This window comes from Theropithecus gelada, chromosome 20 (genome assembly GCF_003255815.1).
Source record: "Theropithecus gelada isolate Dixy chromosome 20, Tgel_1.0, whole genome shotgun sequence".
NCBI classification, from domain to species: domain Eukaryota; kingdom Metazoa; phylum Chordata; class Mammalia; order Primates; family Cercopithecidae; genus Theropithecus; species Theropithecus gelada.
In genome coordinates this window covers 64,916,562-64,933,442 of record NC_037688.1, presented here as the reverse complement: position 1 = coordinate 64,933,442, position 16,881 = coordinate 64,916,562, and the positions used below count along the sequence as shown (strand labels likewise).

General features: G+C 41.2%; 1 protein-coding gene across 1 annotated transcript in view; it reads right to left on the bottom strand.

Moving 5' to 3' along the window:
• LOC112613721 (serine/threonine-protein kinase SMG1) overlaps positions 1 to 16,881 on the bottom strand; it is an 86,851-nt gene that overhangs the window by 49,723 nt on the left and 20,247 nt on the right. The window contains exons 2-4 of the mRNA XM_025369454.1: positions 5,881 to 6,044; positions 5,149 to 5,304; positions 1,575 to 1,711 (exon numbers count right to left, since the gene is read on the bottom strand). Coding sequence (XP_025225239.1) covers positions 1,575 to 1,711; positions 5,149 to 5,304; positions 5,881 to 6,044 — 457 coding nt within the window. The remainder of the gene's footprint in view (positions 1 to 1,574; positions 1,712 to 5,148; positions 5,305 to 5,880; positions 6,045 to 16,881) is intronic.

Genomic DNA, 16,881 nt, shown 5'->3' with positions numbered 1-16,881 from the left:
CTATACTTTTAAGAACAGCATTGTGTGCTTTACTTGTCTTCTACTCCAAATTATAATTCAACAGTACTTTAGTTTCTTTATTATTCCCAGTCTCCAAGGAGCATGTATCAGGCATGTCATGTTTCCTTTCACACTATGAAAGAAATTCCTCCACTGGAAACACAGAGCTGTGATCATCAACAAAAAAATAAACTCAAAAAGCTTGTTTTATTTACTCTGAAATGCATTTGAAAAACTGACTGATGGATGGAGGGACAGATGGAGAGATACACAACAAGGCAGTATTTAGGGTAAAATGTTAACGACAAAAATTAGATAATGGGTTTAACAGATTCAATGTCAAATTCTTTCAACTTGCTATATATTTGAAACTTCTCATAATAAAATTTGGAAGGAGGAGAAACCTGCTTTGAGCCAAATGTCATCTGCCTCACTAGACCACTTTCATTAATTTTCTCCTGCTCAAGTTATTTTTCTTTTTTTCAGATGGAGTTTCACTCTTGTTGCCCAGGCTGGAGTGCAATGGCGTGATCTCAGCTCACTGCAACCTCCGTCTCCTGAGTTCAAGCGATTCACCTGCCTCAGCCTCCCAAGTAACTAGAATTATAGACATGTGCCACCACGCCCAGCTAATTTTGTATGTTCAGTAGAGACAGGGTTTCACTAAGTTGGGCAGGCTGGTGTCGAACTCCTGACCTCAGGTGATCCGCTTGCCTTGGCCTCCGAAAATGCTGGGATTACAGGCATGAGCCATGACACCTGGCCCATATCAAGTTCTTAATTGGAGTAAAGAAAATGAAGAAAAAATTGTAACCCTTCCTATACTTTGTTACGTTTCTATTGTTGTTTTAAGAGACAAGAACTCCCTCTGTCGCCCAGGTTGACATGCAGAGGTGTGATCTTATCTCACTGCAACCCTGAATTCCTGAGCTCAAGTGATTCTTCCACCTCAGCCAGGTATAGTGGCACATGCCTGAAAGTCCCTACTCAGGAGACCACAGTGGGAGGATAGCTTGAATCCAGGAGTCTGAGACTGCAGTGAGTTACGATTGTGCCACTGCACTCCAGCCTGGGCAACAGAGCAAGATCTTGTCTTTACGAAGAAAAAGAAATTACATATTAGAGAGCATTAAGTTGTAGATCATCATAATACAGGCTTTCCCCATTCTTTTTTTTTTTTTTTTAAATGAGACAGAGTCTTGCTCTGTCACCCAGGCTGGAGTGCAGTGGTGCGATCTCGGCTCTCAATGCAAGCTCCGCCTCCAGGGTTCACGTCATTCTCCTGCCTCAGCCTCCCGAGTAGCTGGGACTACAGGCATCCGCCACCATGCCCAGCTAATTTTTTGTTCTTTTTTTATTTAGTAGAGATGGGGTTTCACCATGTTAGCCAGGATGGTCTCGATCTCCTGACCTTGTGATCTGCCCGCCTCGGCCTCCCAAAGGGCTGGGATTACAGGCACAAGCCACAGCGCTCACGGCCAGGCTTTCCCCATTCTTAAACTACTCAAGGTAGCATTACCTACTTTATTATGGAAACACAAAAATCCTCATATTTCCAAACATACTATACTTACCAGCTTATTTTCTGGTTGCTGAATAAATTCTTTCAACTGCTTTACAGTAGCCAGTCTTCGGTCTCTGTCGTCTTCCCGGGTGATCCTCCGAAGAAGATTCGACAGTCGAGACTCATCAGAATAAGACATCGATCTCTCTGTGAATATATAAACATTCTGTTGTCTATTGAGTATAAATAAGCAAAGGAATTTTTAAATTTTAAAATAATTTTTAAATTTTCAAAATTAAAAATTATTTTAATAGTAATTATTATGGTGGCTCACGCCTGTAATCCCAGCACTTTGGAAGGCGGGTACATCACCTGAGTCCAGGAGTTTGAGACCAGCCTGAGCAACATGGTGAAACCCTGTCTCCACAGACACACAAAAAATTACACAAACTAGCCAGGCAAGGTGGTGTGCACCTGTAGTCCCAGCTATTCGGAAGGCTGAGGCAGGAGAATCACTTGAGCCCATGAGGCGGAGGTTGCAGTAAGCAGAGATTTGCACTCCAGCCTGGGTGACAGAGAAAGACCCTCTCTCAAAAATAAAATTACATCAAAAGTCACAGTCCTCTGGTCAATAAAAGCTCAGGGAATATAGTTCCTATCACTCTTTTGTTCATCTCTATATTCCACACCCCGGCAGAGTGCCTGGCACATAACAGATCCTCAAAAAAATATTTGCTGAAGGAAATGAGAAATGAATAACCTTAGGCCAACTGAACACCTCATTCCAGAGGACTGGTTGACAGAGAAAAAAGAAAGGCCTTAGTAACAACTTTCTTTGGGTCCATTCCAAACTGTTTTCAACACGCAGGTAAAGAGCCAGGGTAGAGGTAAATTAAACAACTTCCAAGGGGTATGGATAAAGTCTCAATCGAGTAAAACCAGGATATAGGCTTCTTCTTATCATCTAGGTATCCCACTGGAGGAAAGCCTCTTATTCACATTATCATCATTTCCCTAGGATGAAGTTTTGGGGAGCCATAATCACATATTTAGTTCAACAAATGTCTAATTGCTATCTACCACATGCAAGGTACGCCTCCACTAAAAAGGTAGCAAACCACAACTTTTCTCCCCTTATTTTTTAATCACAAGAACAAGCAAACAATAGTGAATACTATCAGTATATTAAAGATGCCTTTAAAAACTAGATTTTTGCTGAGCAAGGTGGCTCTTGCCTGTAATTACCTAGCACTTTGGGAGGCCAAGATGGGCAGATCACTTGAGCCCAGGAGTTCGAGACCAGCCTGGGCAACATGGTAAAACCCCATCTCTACGAAAAACACAAAAATTAGCTGGGCATAGTGGCACATATCTGTAATCCCAGATACTCGGGAGGCTGAGGTGGGAACTTTAGCCTAGGAAGCAAAGGTTGCAGTGAAATCACACTAGTGCATTCCAGCCTGGGTGACAGAGCGAGACTCTGTCTCAAAAAAACAAAACAAAGAACTAAATTTTTGCAATACGTTTTCAACTGTGCTATTTATCATAATTAGCCAATACATATGTAAACAACAAATCACAAAGGGTCTGACAGTTTCATTTCTAAGGTATAAGAAAAAATTGATAATAAAAGAAACTACAAGGCTGGGCATGGTGGCTCACACCTGTAATCCCAGCACTTTGGGAGGCCAAGGAGGGCAGATCACGAGGTCAGCAGTTTGAGACCAGCCTGGCCAACATGATGGAACCTCGTCTCTACTAAAGATACAAAAAATTAGCCGCACATGGTGACGCACTCCTGTAATCCTAGCTACTCGGGAGGCTGAGGCAGGAGAATCACTTTAACCCGGGAGGTGGAAGTTGCAGTGAGCTGAGATTATGCCACTGCACTCTAGCCTGGGTGACAGGGCGAGACTCCGTCTCATAAATAAATAAATGACTACAAGGGGAACAACACACATTGGAGCCTTTTGGAGGGTGAGGGGTGGGAGGAGGGAGAGGATCAAGAGAAACAACCAATGGGTACCAGGCTTAATATCTGGGTGGTAAAATAATCTATACCACAAACCCTCATGACACAAGTTTACCTATGTAACAAACCTGCACTTGCATCCTGAACTTAAAAGTTAAAAAAAAGAAAGAAAGAAACTACAATGTCTGAGAGAAGAATAGGATTTTTACAAATCCCTAGCCCAGAGTATTTCAACATGACAGATACCAAAAATGTCACCAACTTACCAGCAGGGAAATGAGGCTCTACTTACAATTCTGTCACTAGCAAACTATATGACCCTGAGCCTTTAAAGAAGAGGAATTGTACTGAATTAGCTTTAGAGTCGCTGTTTAGCTCCTATAATATCATAAGTCTAAAGCTTCAAACACTTTATTCTAATAAACAGCATAGCCTTTGAATTCATTCCACTTGTGAAAACTTACAGAAAAAAATCAGTTTTTTAAAAGTTATATACCAACAATAAAAGCTACAGGCACAAAGGTTTTCACCAAGATACACGTAGCACACACATAGTATTTAAAAAAAAAAAAAAAGGTCAAAAACTAAATGTCTGAAAAGTAATTACATCTAACAAAGCCCATAAATCAGAAATGTGAATTTCATACTCAGCTTTACTGGTAAATTTCTCTTTAAGGAAAAAAATGATCATTACCTCTAATCCTCTGAACTTTCAAGGCACTCACCTATACAGTGAGGCTACGTCATAAGGCAGAAATGGTATCAGTGTATTTAACTTTAGAAAAGTGCCCACTCTAGGCAGGGCTGGTGGCTCAAGCCTGTAATCCCAGCACTTTGGGAGACTGAGGTGGGCAGATCACTTGAGGTCAGGAGTTCAAGACCAGCCTGGCCAACACAGTGAAACCCTGTCTCCACTAAAAATGCAAAAATTAGCTGGGTGTGGTGGCAGGCACCTATAATCCCAGTTACTTGGGAGGCTGAGGCACGAGAATCACTTGAACCTGGGAGGCAGAGGTTGCAGTGAGCAGATTGCACCACTGTACTCCAGCCTGGGCAACAGAGCAAGACTCTGTCTCGAAAAAAAAAATACACTGAAAACAACAACAACAAAAAAAACCAGAGAAGTACCCACTCTGGGGGACAATGGAAGGGAGAACATCAGGAAGAATAGCTTAATGGATGCTAGGCTTAATACCTAGGTGATGGGATGATCTGTGCAGCAAACCACCATGGCACACATTTACCTATGTAACAAACCTGTACATCCTGCACATGTACCCTGAACTTAAAAGAGAAAGAAAAAAAGACAGAGAAGTATCCACTCTATATATACATCTATATCTTCCACAGGCCCAAGAGTTCAAGGACTTGCTGTAGTAAGAGCCTACTATACACTATACATTAAAAATCCATGATAATTGGGTAAATCCTTTCTGTAAGATCTTATCCAGTCTTCTCATCTTGTTTTAAGAGAATTCTCTTTTAAAATGCATTATAACCTTTCTAGTGGGAAATTAACAGTTCACAGGAAAAGAATGTAAACAATTTTTACCTGCACAGTAGACTAATCAACTCATGCCTGTGCAAGGCGTTAGTAAGAGACATCCAGGATAAGAGGAGATACAAATCTTTGGAAGGTGTATGTGATTGGTCCCCATCTTCCCAGTCTTACCCTGTGATTTCCTCATGTCTTTGGTGGCTAAAGCACGACTGCCATGCTGAACACTGGTGAACTCAGGGCTGGTCACATTGTTAACCCTCAGCTCTTGCCCCAACGACTTCCGACCATAAGTATTTTCCCCAGATCCTCCATTGACACTGTAGCCACCTACAAACAGCAATGTTTACGTTATTTAAATATGATTGTTGGCTTCAGTCAATTTCCTGATAGCTCAGGATCTTACCGTTCAATCTGCAGCTCAACCAGCCTTTGCTTCTCCTACCTTTTTCCTGTACTGTCTGCCTTGAAAATCATTTTACTTTCTTTTAATACACCTTAGAAGTTAATTTTATTTTGATCCCTTCATTGGAAAATAAGCAGAGAAATGAAAACTATATTAAATCAAATTTTACACTTTGTTTAAAAACTTTCTTGAGGTTTAGAGACAGTAACCGGGAGGAATTTCAACCTTAGCTAAATATCTTTGAAAACAAAAACAAAAATAGTATTGTATCTTTTTTGTAAGAAAACTGCATTTATGAATTATGTATGGAAAAAATTTTAAATTTTAAAAATAATAAAGTGGATAAACTTCCTATGAAGTTTTCAGAAATAACACTGCATTTGTTATTTATATTTTAAACGTATTATAAGAAAGCGAGAAAGTTGGGGGTGTAGGAAGGCAGGAAGGTGAGATAGGTAGGTTCAAAAAACATGCTTGCAGCAATAAGAAAATATATATACCCTTTTCGTCATTCTGTATGTCAGCGTGGACTCTGGTATCATCGTGCCTTTGCCGAGACACAACAGCTGAATTTGAAGGTTGCAGTCCATAAGAGGAAGAACTACCTCTATCTCTGGATGAAGAATATTTTAAATTATCTGGGTCGGCTGATGCACTATCAGTTCTACAAAAAGAGAAAAGCATAAGATTAGAATGTTAAACAACATAAATAAATATTTCTTTATACAAGCCTCTCTTCTCCCAACTTTTACATTTAACCATTACTACTATATCTAGTAGAATATGTACTATATATTACATGTAAGCACTCAGCTGTCTAACAAGTCTTTCATTGGGAAGAGATTCTCAAAGGATGAAATGCCAACTTTTCAGTCTCTTCTACTGTTCTAAAGACCCATTCAGAAGTATGAATAACTACTGGGATTAGGGTGACTTTGCTGGTTTTAGCATTGAAAGTCTCCTGTCCCAGGCAAAATGGGACAATTGGTCACTCTGGTCCAGAGTTCTCCTCATATGACTTGATAATAAGAATAATTCTTTCTAAATTCTCCCCCCTGGAGAGGGTTAATCAGTCAAAAAATTTCAGTCTTTCCTGTCATAAAAATAAAAAACACTGGCAGCACGTCAGGGAGGGGCAATGTCTTACCAAGTTATTTTCTAAGTACTGATTATGTTAAGGTACTGTAGTATTGAAGACCCCAATGAAGATGCCTTAATTGCAAAGAATAGCAATCAAAATTTTAAAAAGTAAAAAAGAAGACACTGTAAGGAAATAAAGGGTATCAGAAATCCAATAAAGCTATATTGGAAAGTTGTAGTTCATAATCTATTTAAAATTTAGGTACTGTTTAGAGTAATACCTGATGCTTATTAGGAAACAAGTGGGGGTACAGTCAAGGGTAAAAGCGTGTCCTCATCTAAGTATCTGCTCTATGCTTCAACTGCCTCATAAGTAAAACAGAGCTGAGCTACAAGACTTCTCATGAGTGTTATTCTTCCAGCCATCAATCATAAACTATCAAGAAAGAAGACAACAAAATAATCTGTTGTAGCACATGAAAAATCCAAGTAAGTTCTTCCCCTACTGATTTTCTCCTGAGAGGAACAACTTTGAGAAAAAGAAAAGAAAGAAAATGATGTTTACTACAAATGCTTTCTGAACCTTTTAGAACCTGAATCTTTGAAACAAGTTCAGGGCACTGGCAAGGCCAGAAACTAACCCATTCCTCTACGCTTTGCCCCTCCCTCTATGGTGTAAAAGTGACAGCAGTGTCTGTATACTGTATATATTTTGTTTAGAGTTTATTAGTCTTTCCTTGCTCCCAAAAATACTAAACATAAAACTTTGCATGGGCTCAATCAGTTGGACACCTTGATCTGCACTTACTGCAATCACTGTCAATACAGAATGCAGACAATAGGTCCAATTAAACTTGGAAATCTAACTGGTACAAGTCATGAATTCTAAAGAATCTCAATCTGAAACTTCATGAAATTCATAACCTAGCATACTAAAATGACTAAGGCTCCATAAGGAGTATCTTCTAATATTCAGAGTTCACTTGTTCATAAAGCTAAGTACTTCAAATATAAGGGAAAATAAAATCTATGGAATTTCAAGAAAAATGTATGAGAATATTTTCTGAGTATATTAAGTCTACAAGCACTAAAATATAACTCAATGGACCATAACTTTTTTAAACTAATGAAAAGACATTCCTTATATATCTAAAAATAACACATTTAACATGCATCTATATAAATCACAGCATACCACTTTCTGAAAGGAGACTGAAACATAAGAGCTTATAACCTTTTCTGACAGGGTTTGAACTTTATATGTATGCCACAGTAAGCTCTTATTAGATGAAGGAATAAAATAAGCACATGACTAATTCGGAAACACAAAGATAACTGAAGTCTGTCAATATTTAAACATACCTTCACTTCCTGCTTTCATCATGTTTACTTATCTCCTATACTACCTTTACTATTAAGAGTTAAATATCTGTATCATTTTCTGGTGACACAGTAGTAACATAAGGCAGCAGAGAATACAAGTTAAAAAAAGATCTGGGCTCAAATCCCAGCTCCAGCACTGAAAAGTATGTGTGCCTTTGCACAAATTACTTGATCTCCAAGCCTTGGTTGTCTCTTGCATAAAATGAGGATAATACATATCTAACATGCAAGGTTGTTGTGAGGCTTAAATAAGATAATGAATTATAAAGAAATGCTTAGTTTGCAGGGTATGTTAAATAAAGAAATGCTTAGTTTGCAGGGTATGTTAAAAGTTATTATGACTATAATACAAAATAAACTCAAAGTTTCCAGTCTAAAAGACAATGTACAAACAGTTCATGAGTATACGAAAATAATCAAAACAAGTTTTTACAGTCAATATAGAGCAACTTAAATACTTCACTAAGAAATCAGGTAATCTGTTGCTACCAACAAATCTGTTTCCAACTATGAAGCATCTGATTTCAAACTAAATTGTAAAAACCAGGGGCAGCTTCCCCATTGGTTAGAAATAAGGTTTCTAAATCCCATAAGTTATGAACACTGAGATTATTTTTTTCCCAAAAAAAAAAAGTGTGTTTTCAGAAATATTTAAAAAAAAAAAAACTCACTGGAATAGAGCCACTGTCTCAGAAATACCTAAAAACTCCCTAGTTGCCAAATTATTTTAATACAAATTAATCAAAACATCTCCAATCAGAACTCAGGTTGTAAGCATTCTGAACCTAAAAGCACAAAATGGTTTAGCATTTATACAAAATTTCTATTTTTATACAATCTTGACTTCTTAGGTTTCAAAAAATGTCAATGTCAGGCTGTTAGCACCAACAAGATCATCCCAGTCCAATAAATAGAAAACCGTTAAAGAACGGAAATGAGCACTTAAAATGAGGCAATCAAAGCCACAAAATAGAATCTGCAGATTTGAACTCCAAGAAGCAGACATAAATGTTAGGCTAGCTAGTTAGAAGAGCTGAAAGGGATATCATCTGCCAGAATTAGTGTCTCAATTTAGTGAAAAAAGAAAATCTATCTATTAAGTCTAAGAATCCTAGCAAGGATCCAAAAATACCTCTACAGCCCCTTTAATATTCTAAAAATATCATGGAGAGAAAAAAAGAAATGCATAAATTTCCCCAAAACGATCAAACTGAAGTTAAAGCCTGATGTACATGCCACATGAGAGGTAAGTTTCTAAAGCTCATACCTCAAAAATCGCATACTGTATAATATGGAGCCTTTGTGATGTTTTGCATCAAGTCAATCTGTAAGACAGTAGTTACAATATTAGTGAAGACAGTGGGTTAAAACATTTGTTGTTCAAACATGGAGCAAATATCATTCATGAGTTAGGTGCTTTTAGTTGAACTATGGTCCCATTAGGGTTCATACAGTAAAGCAAAAATTGAGGTGGAAAGCTACTCTGTGCCTTAGAGGATAAAGAGGCTTAATGTGGCAACCAAAAAAATTTTAGTACATAAGAGAATTTAAATGTTAACTATAACATACAAATCACATGCAAATATAGTTACCACTTATTTTAATTACCTATTCTCAATATACAGAAAAATGCCATAAATCTAGGAGGCCATTCGTTTCAAATGACCAGAATCCTCAGACCTCACATCAACAATCCACCAAGAGCTGGGGATAGTATCTCCTGACTAAATGTAGCCTTGCGGTCCAGTTGTTGTAAGTATTAGAGAGAAAAAGAGAGAGTCATCTCTGGAAAGTGTGAAGTCAGGGAATTCCCTACTAGGAAGTATTTCCATAAAGCAGCCCAAAATGACTTGATGCAAACACCACACCTAGTGGTGTCACTGGAGTAAGCATCATATTACTTCAAATTGCTTTTACCTAGGTTTATTAAGGGATTTTGCTCTCATGGTGAGATCTAATTTGTAATGGATATAAACCAGGAAATGAGATTTGCACTAAAGCCAATGAAGTACGAATGTACTTATTCTCTAAAGTAGCAAACATAGTCTCACTGTCACAGAGCAGTTATAGGATATGCTGCTTTCCATACTAATGGTTAATACTACTTGAAAATGATTTACCCTTCAAAAATAAATTCAAGGTTATCCCCTGTAATGCCTCTTACCTGGATTCAAACATGCTTTAATGAGAAGTAAGAGAAAGGGTGAAACTATGAATAACCCTGGGCCTTGTGTGTATCATTACATTAGAAACACTACTCTAGGCCGGGCGCGGTGGCTCAAGCCTGTAATCCCAGCACTTTGGGAGGCCGAGACGGGCGGATCACGAGGTCAGGAGATCGAGACCATCCTGGCTAACATGGTGAAACCCCGTCTCTACTAAAAAATACAAAAAACTAGCCGGGCGCAGTGGCGGGCGCTTGTAGTCCCAGCTACTCGGGAAGGCTGAGGCAGGAGAATGGCGTAAGCCCGGGAGGCGGAGCTTGCAGTGAGCTGAGATCCGGCCACTGCACTCCAGCCTGGGCTACAGAGCGAGACTCCGTCTCAAAAAAAAAAAAAAAAAAAAAAAAGAAACACTACTCTAAATATGAGTCTATGCTAAAACATTAATTTGAGAGGCTCAGGGAATTTATTATACAATCTCTTCTCAGAGAACTTTAAGTTCAAATTTAATAAAACAAAACAGAACCATTCCATGTCAAAATCATGAGTATGCATCAGTTTTGCAATACTGAAATATTAAATTCATATAATTTCTTGGTAAAACTGGCTTAGCTACCTATGTATTAAGTGTCTATAATAACCAAATCTTAATTATCCACTTATGGGTGATTTGTTTCCTTTTTTGAGACAGGGTCTCACTCTGTAACCCAGGCTGGAGTGCATTGGCATGACCATAGCTCACTGTAGCCTCGACCTCATGGGTTCAGCCTCTCAAACAGCTGGGACCACAAGTGCACACCACTCTACTTAGCTAATTTTTTATTTTTATGTTTTTGAGACAGGTGTCTCATTATGTTGCTCAGGCTGCTCTCAAATTCCTGGACTGAAGCAATCCTCCCACCTCAGCCTCCCAAAATGCTAGGATTAGAGGTGTGAGTGACCACATCTGGACTGTCACCAATTTTTAATTGTCTGTCAACTAAACAGCCAATATAGACTGATAAAATATACTTAACTATTATAAAATTGTGAAGAACTTTATCTTAACCAAGGAGAGGTCTGGTTTTTACCTGTGGATTCTGGAAGGTAATCTCTGAACTCCTGAAATGTTGTACCTAATAAGAACATCCTGGCCAGAAGCAGTGGCTCACACCTGTAATCCCAGCACTTTGGGAGACCAAGGCGGGAGGATCGCTTGAAGTCAGAATTTTGAGACCAGCCTGGCTAGCATGGTGAAACTTGTCTCTACTAAAAATATAAAAATTAGCCAGGCATGTTGACGGGCACCTGTAATCCCAGCTACTCGGGAGGCTGAGGTTTCAGTGAGCTGAGATCATGCCACTGCACTCCAGCCTGGGCAACAGAGAAAGACTATCTCCCCCCGAAAAAAAAGAGAGGTGGTGTGGTGGGAGGGAGGTGTCCTTGTTCATCTGGGGGCTTCAGGCCACAGCAGAGTCTAACAATGTGGCTTATGGTGGCAGCTTTGAGTCCCATGGATCAGCTTGACCTCCAGTGGGGCTGGAGATCAAGGTTAGCCACATGAGCATGCAACCATGGAACCCCGGTAAAAACTCTGGACATAAAAAATAGTGGGAGTGGCCGGGCGCGGTGGCTCAAGCCTGTAATCCCAGCACTTTGGGAGGCCGAGACGGGCGGATCACGAGGTCAGGAGATCGAGACCATCCTGGTTAATACGGTGAAACCCCGTCTCTACTAAAAAGTACAAAAAACTAGCTGGGCGAGGTGGCGGGCGCCTGTAGTCCCAGCTACTTGGGAGGCTGAGGCAGGAGAATGGCGTGAACCCGGGAGGTGGAGCTTGCAGTGAGCTGAGATCCGGCCACTGCACTCCAGCCTGGGCGACAGAGCGAGACTCCGTCTCAAAAAAAAAAAAAAAAAAAAAAAAATAGTGGGAGTTTCCCTGGTTGGCAATAATCCACGAGTACTGTCACACATCAGTGCCACCGGGAAGGTATCATTTTTCACAACTCTACAGGGGGAGGACAATTCGAAGCTCCAACATTTGGAACTTTCCTGAACTCTGCCCTATGCACCTCTACCCTTGGCTGATTCTAATCTGAATCCCTAAACTGCAATAAACTCTAACCGTGGGTATGAGAGCTTTCAATGAGTTCTCGTGAGTCCTCCTGGCAAATCATCCAACCTAAGAGTGGTCTTGGCCAGGCACAGTGGCTCAAGCTTGTAATCCCAGCACTTTGGGAGGCCCAGGCAGGCAGATCGCTTGAGCTCAGGAGTTTGAGACCAGACTGGCAATATGGCGATACTGTCTCTAAAAAATATAGAAAAACAGCCAGGCGCGGTGGCTCACACCTGTAATTCCAGCACTTTGGGAGGCCAAGACAGGAGGATTACGAGGTCAGGAGATCGAGACCATCCTGGCTAACATGGTGAAACCCCGTCTCTACTAAAACTACAAAAAATTAGCCAGGCATGGTGGCGGGCGCCTGTAGTCCCAGCTACTCAGGAGGCTGAGGCAGGAGAATGGCGTGAACCCGGGAGGCGGAGCTTGCAGTGAGCAGAGATTGCGCCACTGCACTCCAGCCTGGGCGACAGAGCGAAGACTCCGTCTCAAAAAAAAAAAAAAAAAATTAGCCAGGCAAGGTGGTATGCGCCCGTAGATCCAGCTACTCAGGTGGCTGAGTTAGGAGGATTGCTTGAACCTGGGAGGGAGGAGTCCAGGGCTGCAGTGAGCCTCTGCACTCTCGCCTGGGTGATAGAGAGAGGCCCTGTCTCAAAAAAAAAAAAACAAACCAAAATAAAACAAAAAAAACACAGTGATCTTGGGAACCCCCAAACTTGCAACTAGTATTAGAAGCAAGGGTCATCTTATGGACTGGACTCCCTCTTACTCTGCACTCATATTTAAAACCATTAAATATAGTGTAGCTCAAAAACAGTTGCTTGTCTGTTTGTTTGTTTTGAAACAGGGTCTCACTCTGTTGCCCAGGCTAGAGTGCAGAGGCGCAATCTAAGTTCAAGCAAACCTCCCACCTCAGCCTCCCAGGCAGCTGAGACCACAGGCTTACTCCACCATGCCCAGCTAACTTTTGTTTTTTGGGGTTTTTTTTGTCCCATTCTCTACAACATTCCCAAAATGTTGCCAAGCTGGTCTCGCACTCCTGGGCTCAAGTGATCCACTCACCTCAGCCTCCCAAAGTGTTGGGATTACAGGCATAAGCCACTGCACCCGGCCATAAATTTTGTTTTTTAATAACATTTCTAGCAAACATGATAAAGATTTGACTTCAGTGTTGCTTATTTCTCTTCCAAGGAACCTCTAATATTCTCTATTTTCAGACCTCCAATCAAATTAGCCAGAAGGAGCAAACGAAGCCAATAACTCTAGGAGGGCAACAGATGTGATTTTAATCTTTGTTTCACATGCATAATTGTCTTCAGAGAAATGCTGACAAAAGTATCCCCTCACCTCCATGACCCGGTGCTCCTTTTCTCTGACTTCCAATGGGCCTCTGATGCTCCCCATATTTCCCTCACCAGGTTTCTTTCCTTTCCAAAACACCTGTAAAACTTTCCACACCCTCTTCCTTCTCCCACCACTACCAGTGGATGACCTTACAGTTCTGCTTCATAAGAAACAGAAGCCATTTGACAGCACCTTCAGCAAGAGCTAACATTTTAGCTCCTAACAAGAGCTAGTGGGCAACTGATCCAAGCAGTTTACATACGCTTATCGTGTCATTTCATGTTCGACACAATCTTATTATTATATATAATTTTACAGATTAATAACTAAGGTTTCATAACTGGCCTAAGGTTGCACAGCTTGTAAAAGGCAGAGCCAGAACTCAGACCCAGTACCGTCTAATGTTTGAGCTCTTCAACACTATCACTGCCTGCCATCTTCCTTCTAATATATCCACAAATTCACCTGCATCTGCACATACAGCCTTTCTTCCCATCATCTTCACATAATGTAACAAATAAACCTCCTATCCATACAAATCATCTGGATCTGTCTATTCCCCCCATTTTCCAAGGTATGCCTTGTCTCTCTTTTGTATGTTGCAAAATCTCCCATTTTACTACTGCTAATCACATCATCAACATATGAGCACTCTCAAAAGTCTTACTTTAAAAAGCAAAAACAAAAACAGCGGGGCGCAGCAGCTCACGCGTGTAATCCCAGCACTTTGGGAGGCGGAGGCAGGCAGATCATGTGGTCAGGAGATTGAGACCACCCTGGCCAACATGTTGAAACCCAGTCTCTACTAAAATAGAAAAAATAAAATTACCTGGGCACGGTGGCACACACCTGTAGTCCCAGCTACTTGGGAGGCTGAGGCAGGGGAATCGTTTGAACCCAGGAGGCGGAGCTTGCAGTGAGCCGAGATCGCGCCATTGCACTCCAGCCTGGTAACAGAGCCAGACTCCATCTCAAAAAATAAAATAAAATAAACAAAAAATAAAAAAATAAGGCCACGCACGGTGGCTCACGCCTGTAATCCCAGCACTTTGGGAGGTCGAGGAAGGGGGATCACTAGGTCAGGAGTTTGAGACCAGCCTGGCCAACATAGTGAAACCCCGTCTCTACTAAAAATACAAAAAATTAGCCGGGTGTGGTGGCGAGTGCCTGTAATCCCAGCTAGTTGGGAGGCTGAGGCAAGAGAACTGCTTGAACCCGGGAGGCGGAGGTTGCAGTGAGCTGAGATTGCGCCACTGCACTCCAACCCAGTGACAGTGTGAGACTGACTCCAAAACAAAAACAAAAAAAACAAACCCTTTACCTGCCTTTCTCCCTCTACCAATCTAATAGTCTAGACTCTTCACAGACAAACCTGTTGAAAAATTTATCTTCCTTGCCTTCACTTACTTTTCAACCCACTTTAATAAGGGTTCCACCGGCAACACACCACTGAAGCTATTCCTACCAAGGTAGGAACTGCCACTCAAGGCCTTCTTGGCTCTAAAATCCCATGAGACTTTTTCAGTTCACCTTACACTTTCTCAATACCATTCCAAAGTTTGAGTTTTTTAGTTAACTTTAATCTTTAATTCCAGAGACTCTTTCTACTTTATCCCAATCCAAGTATTCTCCTCCTTCTTCACTTTTTTTTTTTTTTTTTTTTTTTGAGACAGAGTCTGATTTTGTTGCCCAGGCTGCGGGACAGTGGTGCAATATTGGCTCACTGCAACCTCCGCCTCCAGGTTCAAGCAATTCTCCCACCTCAGCCTCCCAAGTAGCTAAGATTACAGGTGCCTGCCACCATGCCTAGTTTTTGTATTTTTAGTAGAGACAGGGTTTCACCATGTTGGCCAGGCTGGTCTCGAACTCCTGACCTCAAGGAATCCACCCACCTTGGCAGCAATTATAGGTGTGAGCCACCGTGCCCGGCCCCTTCTTCACTTCTTTAACCAGCTTAGATTTCATTGTGTATCATTTCAATAACACTCTTGCCTATACCCTTAACTCTTAAGATTTTCATCACACCAATCTGGCAAAACCCCTGTCCTGGATAAACCCAATGATCCATCAATAAGCACTGCACTCCCAGGATCCTCCAGTGTTTATTTTCCATTCTATACATGCCCTATCCAGACATTCCCATTCTCTTCAAATTCCAAAATATCCTATCACATCCCCTCCCCAAACACACATTCTACTTCACCAAGAAAAAAAAAAAAGATACCAGCTGAGGACGGTGGCTCACGCCTGTAATCTCTGCACTTTGGGAGGCCAAGGTGGGTGGATTACTTGAGGTCAGGAGTTGGGAGACCAGCCTGGCCAAAATGGTGAAACCTCATCTCTACTAAAAATACAAAAATTAGCTGGGTGTGGTGATGCGCACCTGTAATCCCAGCTATACCGGAGACTGAGGCAGGAGAATCACTTGAACCCAGGAGTGGAGGTTGCAGTGAGCCAACCATTGCACTCCAGAGCCTGGGCAATAATAAGAGCGAAACTCCCTCTTGGTGGGGGGGTGTGGGAAGGGGGAGACATACCATAAAATACCTGCACCCGATTCTAGACCTTACTTAGGATTCCATCTACTTCCATCTTACTGTAACTTTTCAAATACTTTTCCCACTGAACTAAATCCACCCCCTTAAACATGTAACACTTTCTAATGTATCCCATTTAAAAATACGAAAACATATAAAAAGGAAAAACAAAAGGAAAAACTCCATCAATCCCACATGTCCCTCCATCAAACAATCTGCCTTTACTTGCTGCAGCCAAACTAAAGTTGTCTAGACTCCCCTCTCCCATTTCTTCACGTCTTCTAGCTCCTTAACACACATTGGTCCAACTTCTGCCCCATCACTCTTGGCAAAATCCATTATGACCTCCAGGTTGCTAAATCCAAGATAAAGTTCAGGCCTCAATCTGCTCATCCTTTCAGCAGCTTTCACAGGGCTGCTGAGTAGGGTTGAGCAGTTTTGCCCTGCACACCAGTGCCCTGCAGAGGAATGAGGTGAGCTGAATGAAACTCGTTTTTAAAACATTCTTGGCCCACATAGTGGCTCATGCATGTAATCCCAGCACTTTGGGAGGCTGAGGCGGACGCATCACTTGAGATCAGGAGTTCAAGATCAGCCTGGCCAATATGGCAAAACCCCGTCTCTATTAAAAACATAAAAATTAGCTGGGCGTGGTGGCAGACACCTGTAATCCCAGCTACTTGGGAGGCTGAAGCAGGAGAAGCACTTGAACTCAGGAGGCGGAGGTTGCAGTGAGCCGAGACTGGCTCACTGCACTCCAACCTAGGCAACAAGAGAGAAACTCTGTCTCAAAAAAAAAAAAATTGTTTGTGCCAACTAATTGTACACCTAAATGCACCATGTTCATTTGACTTTCTCCTTGCATTTATTTATTTATTTTTAATTAGGTATCGCTCT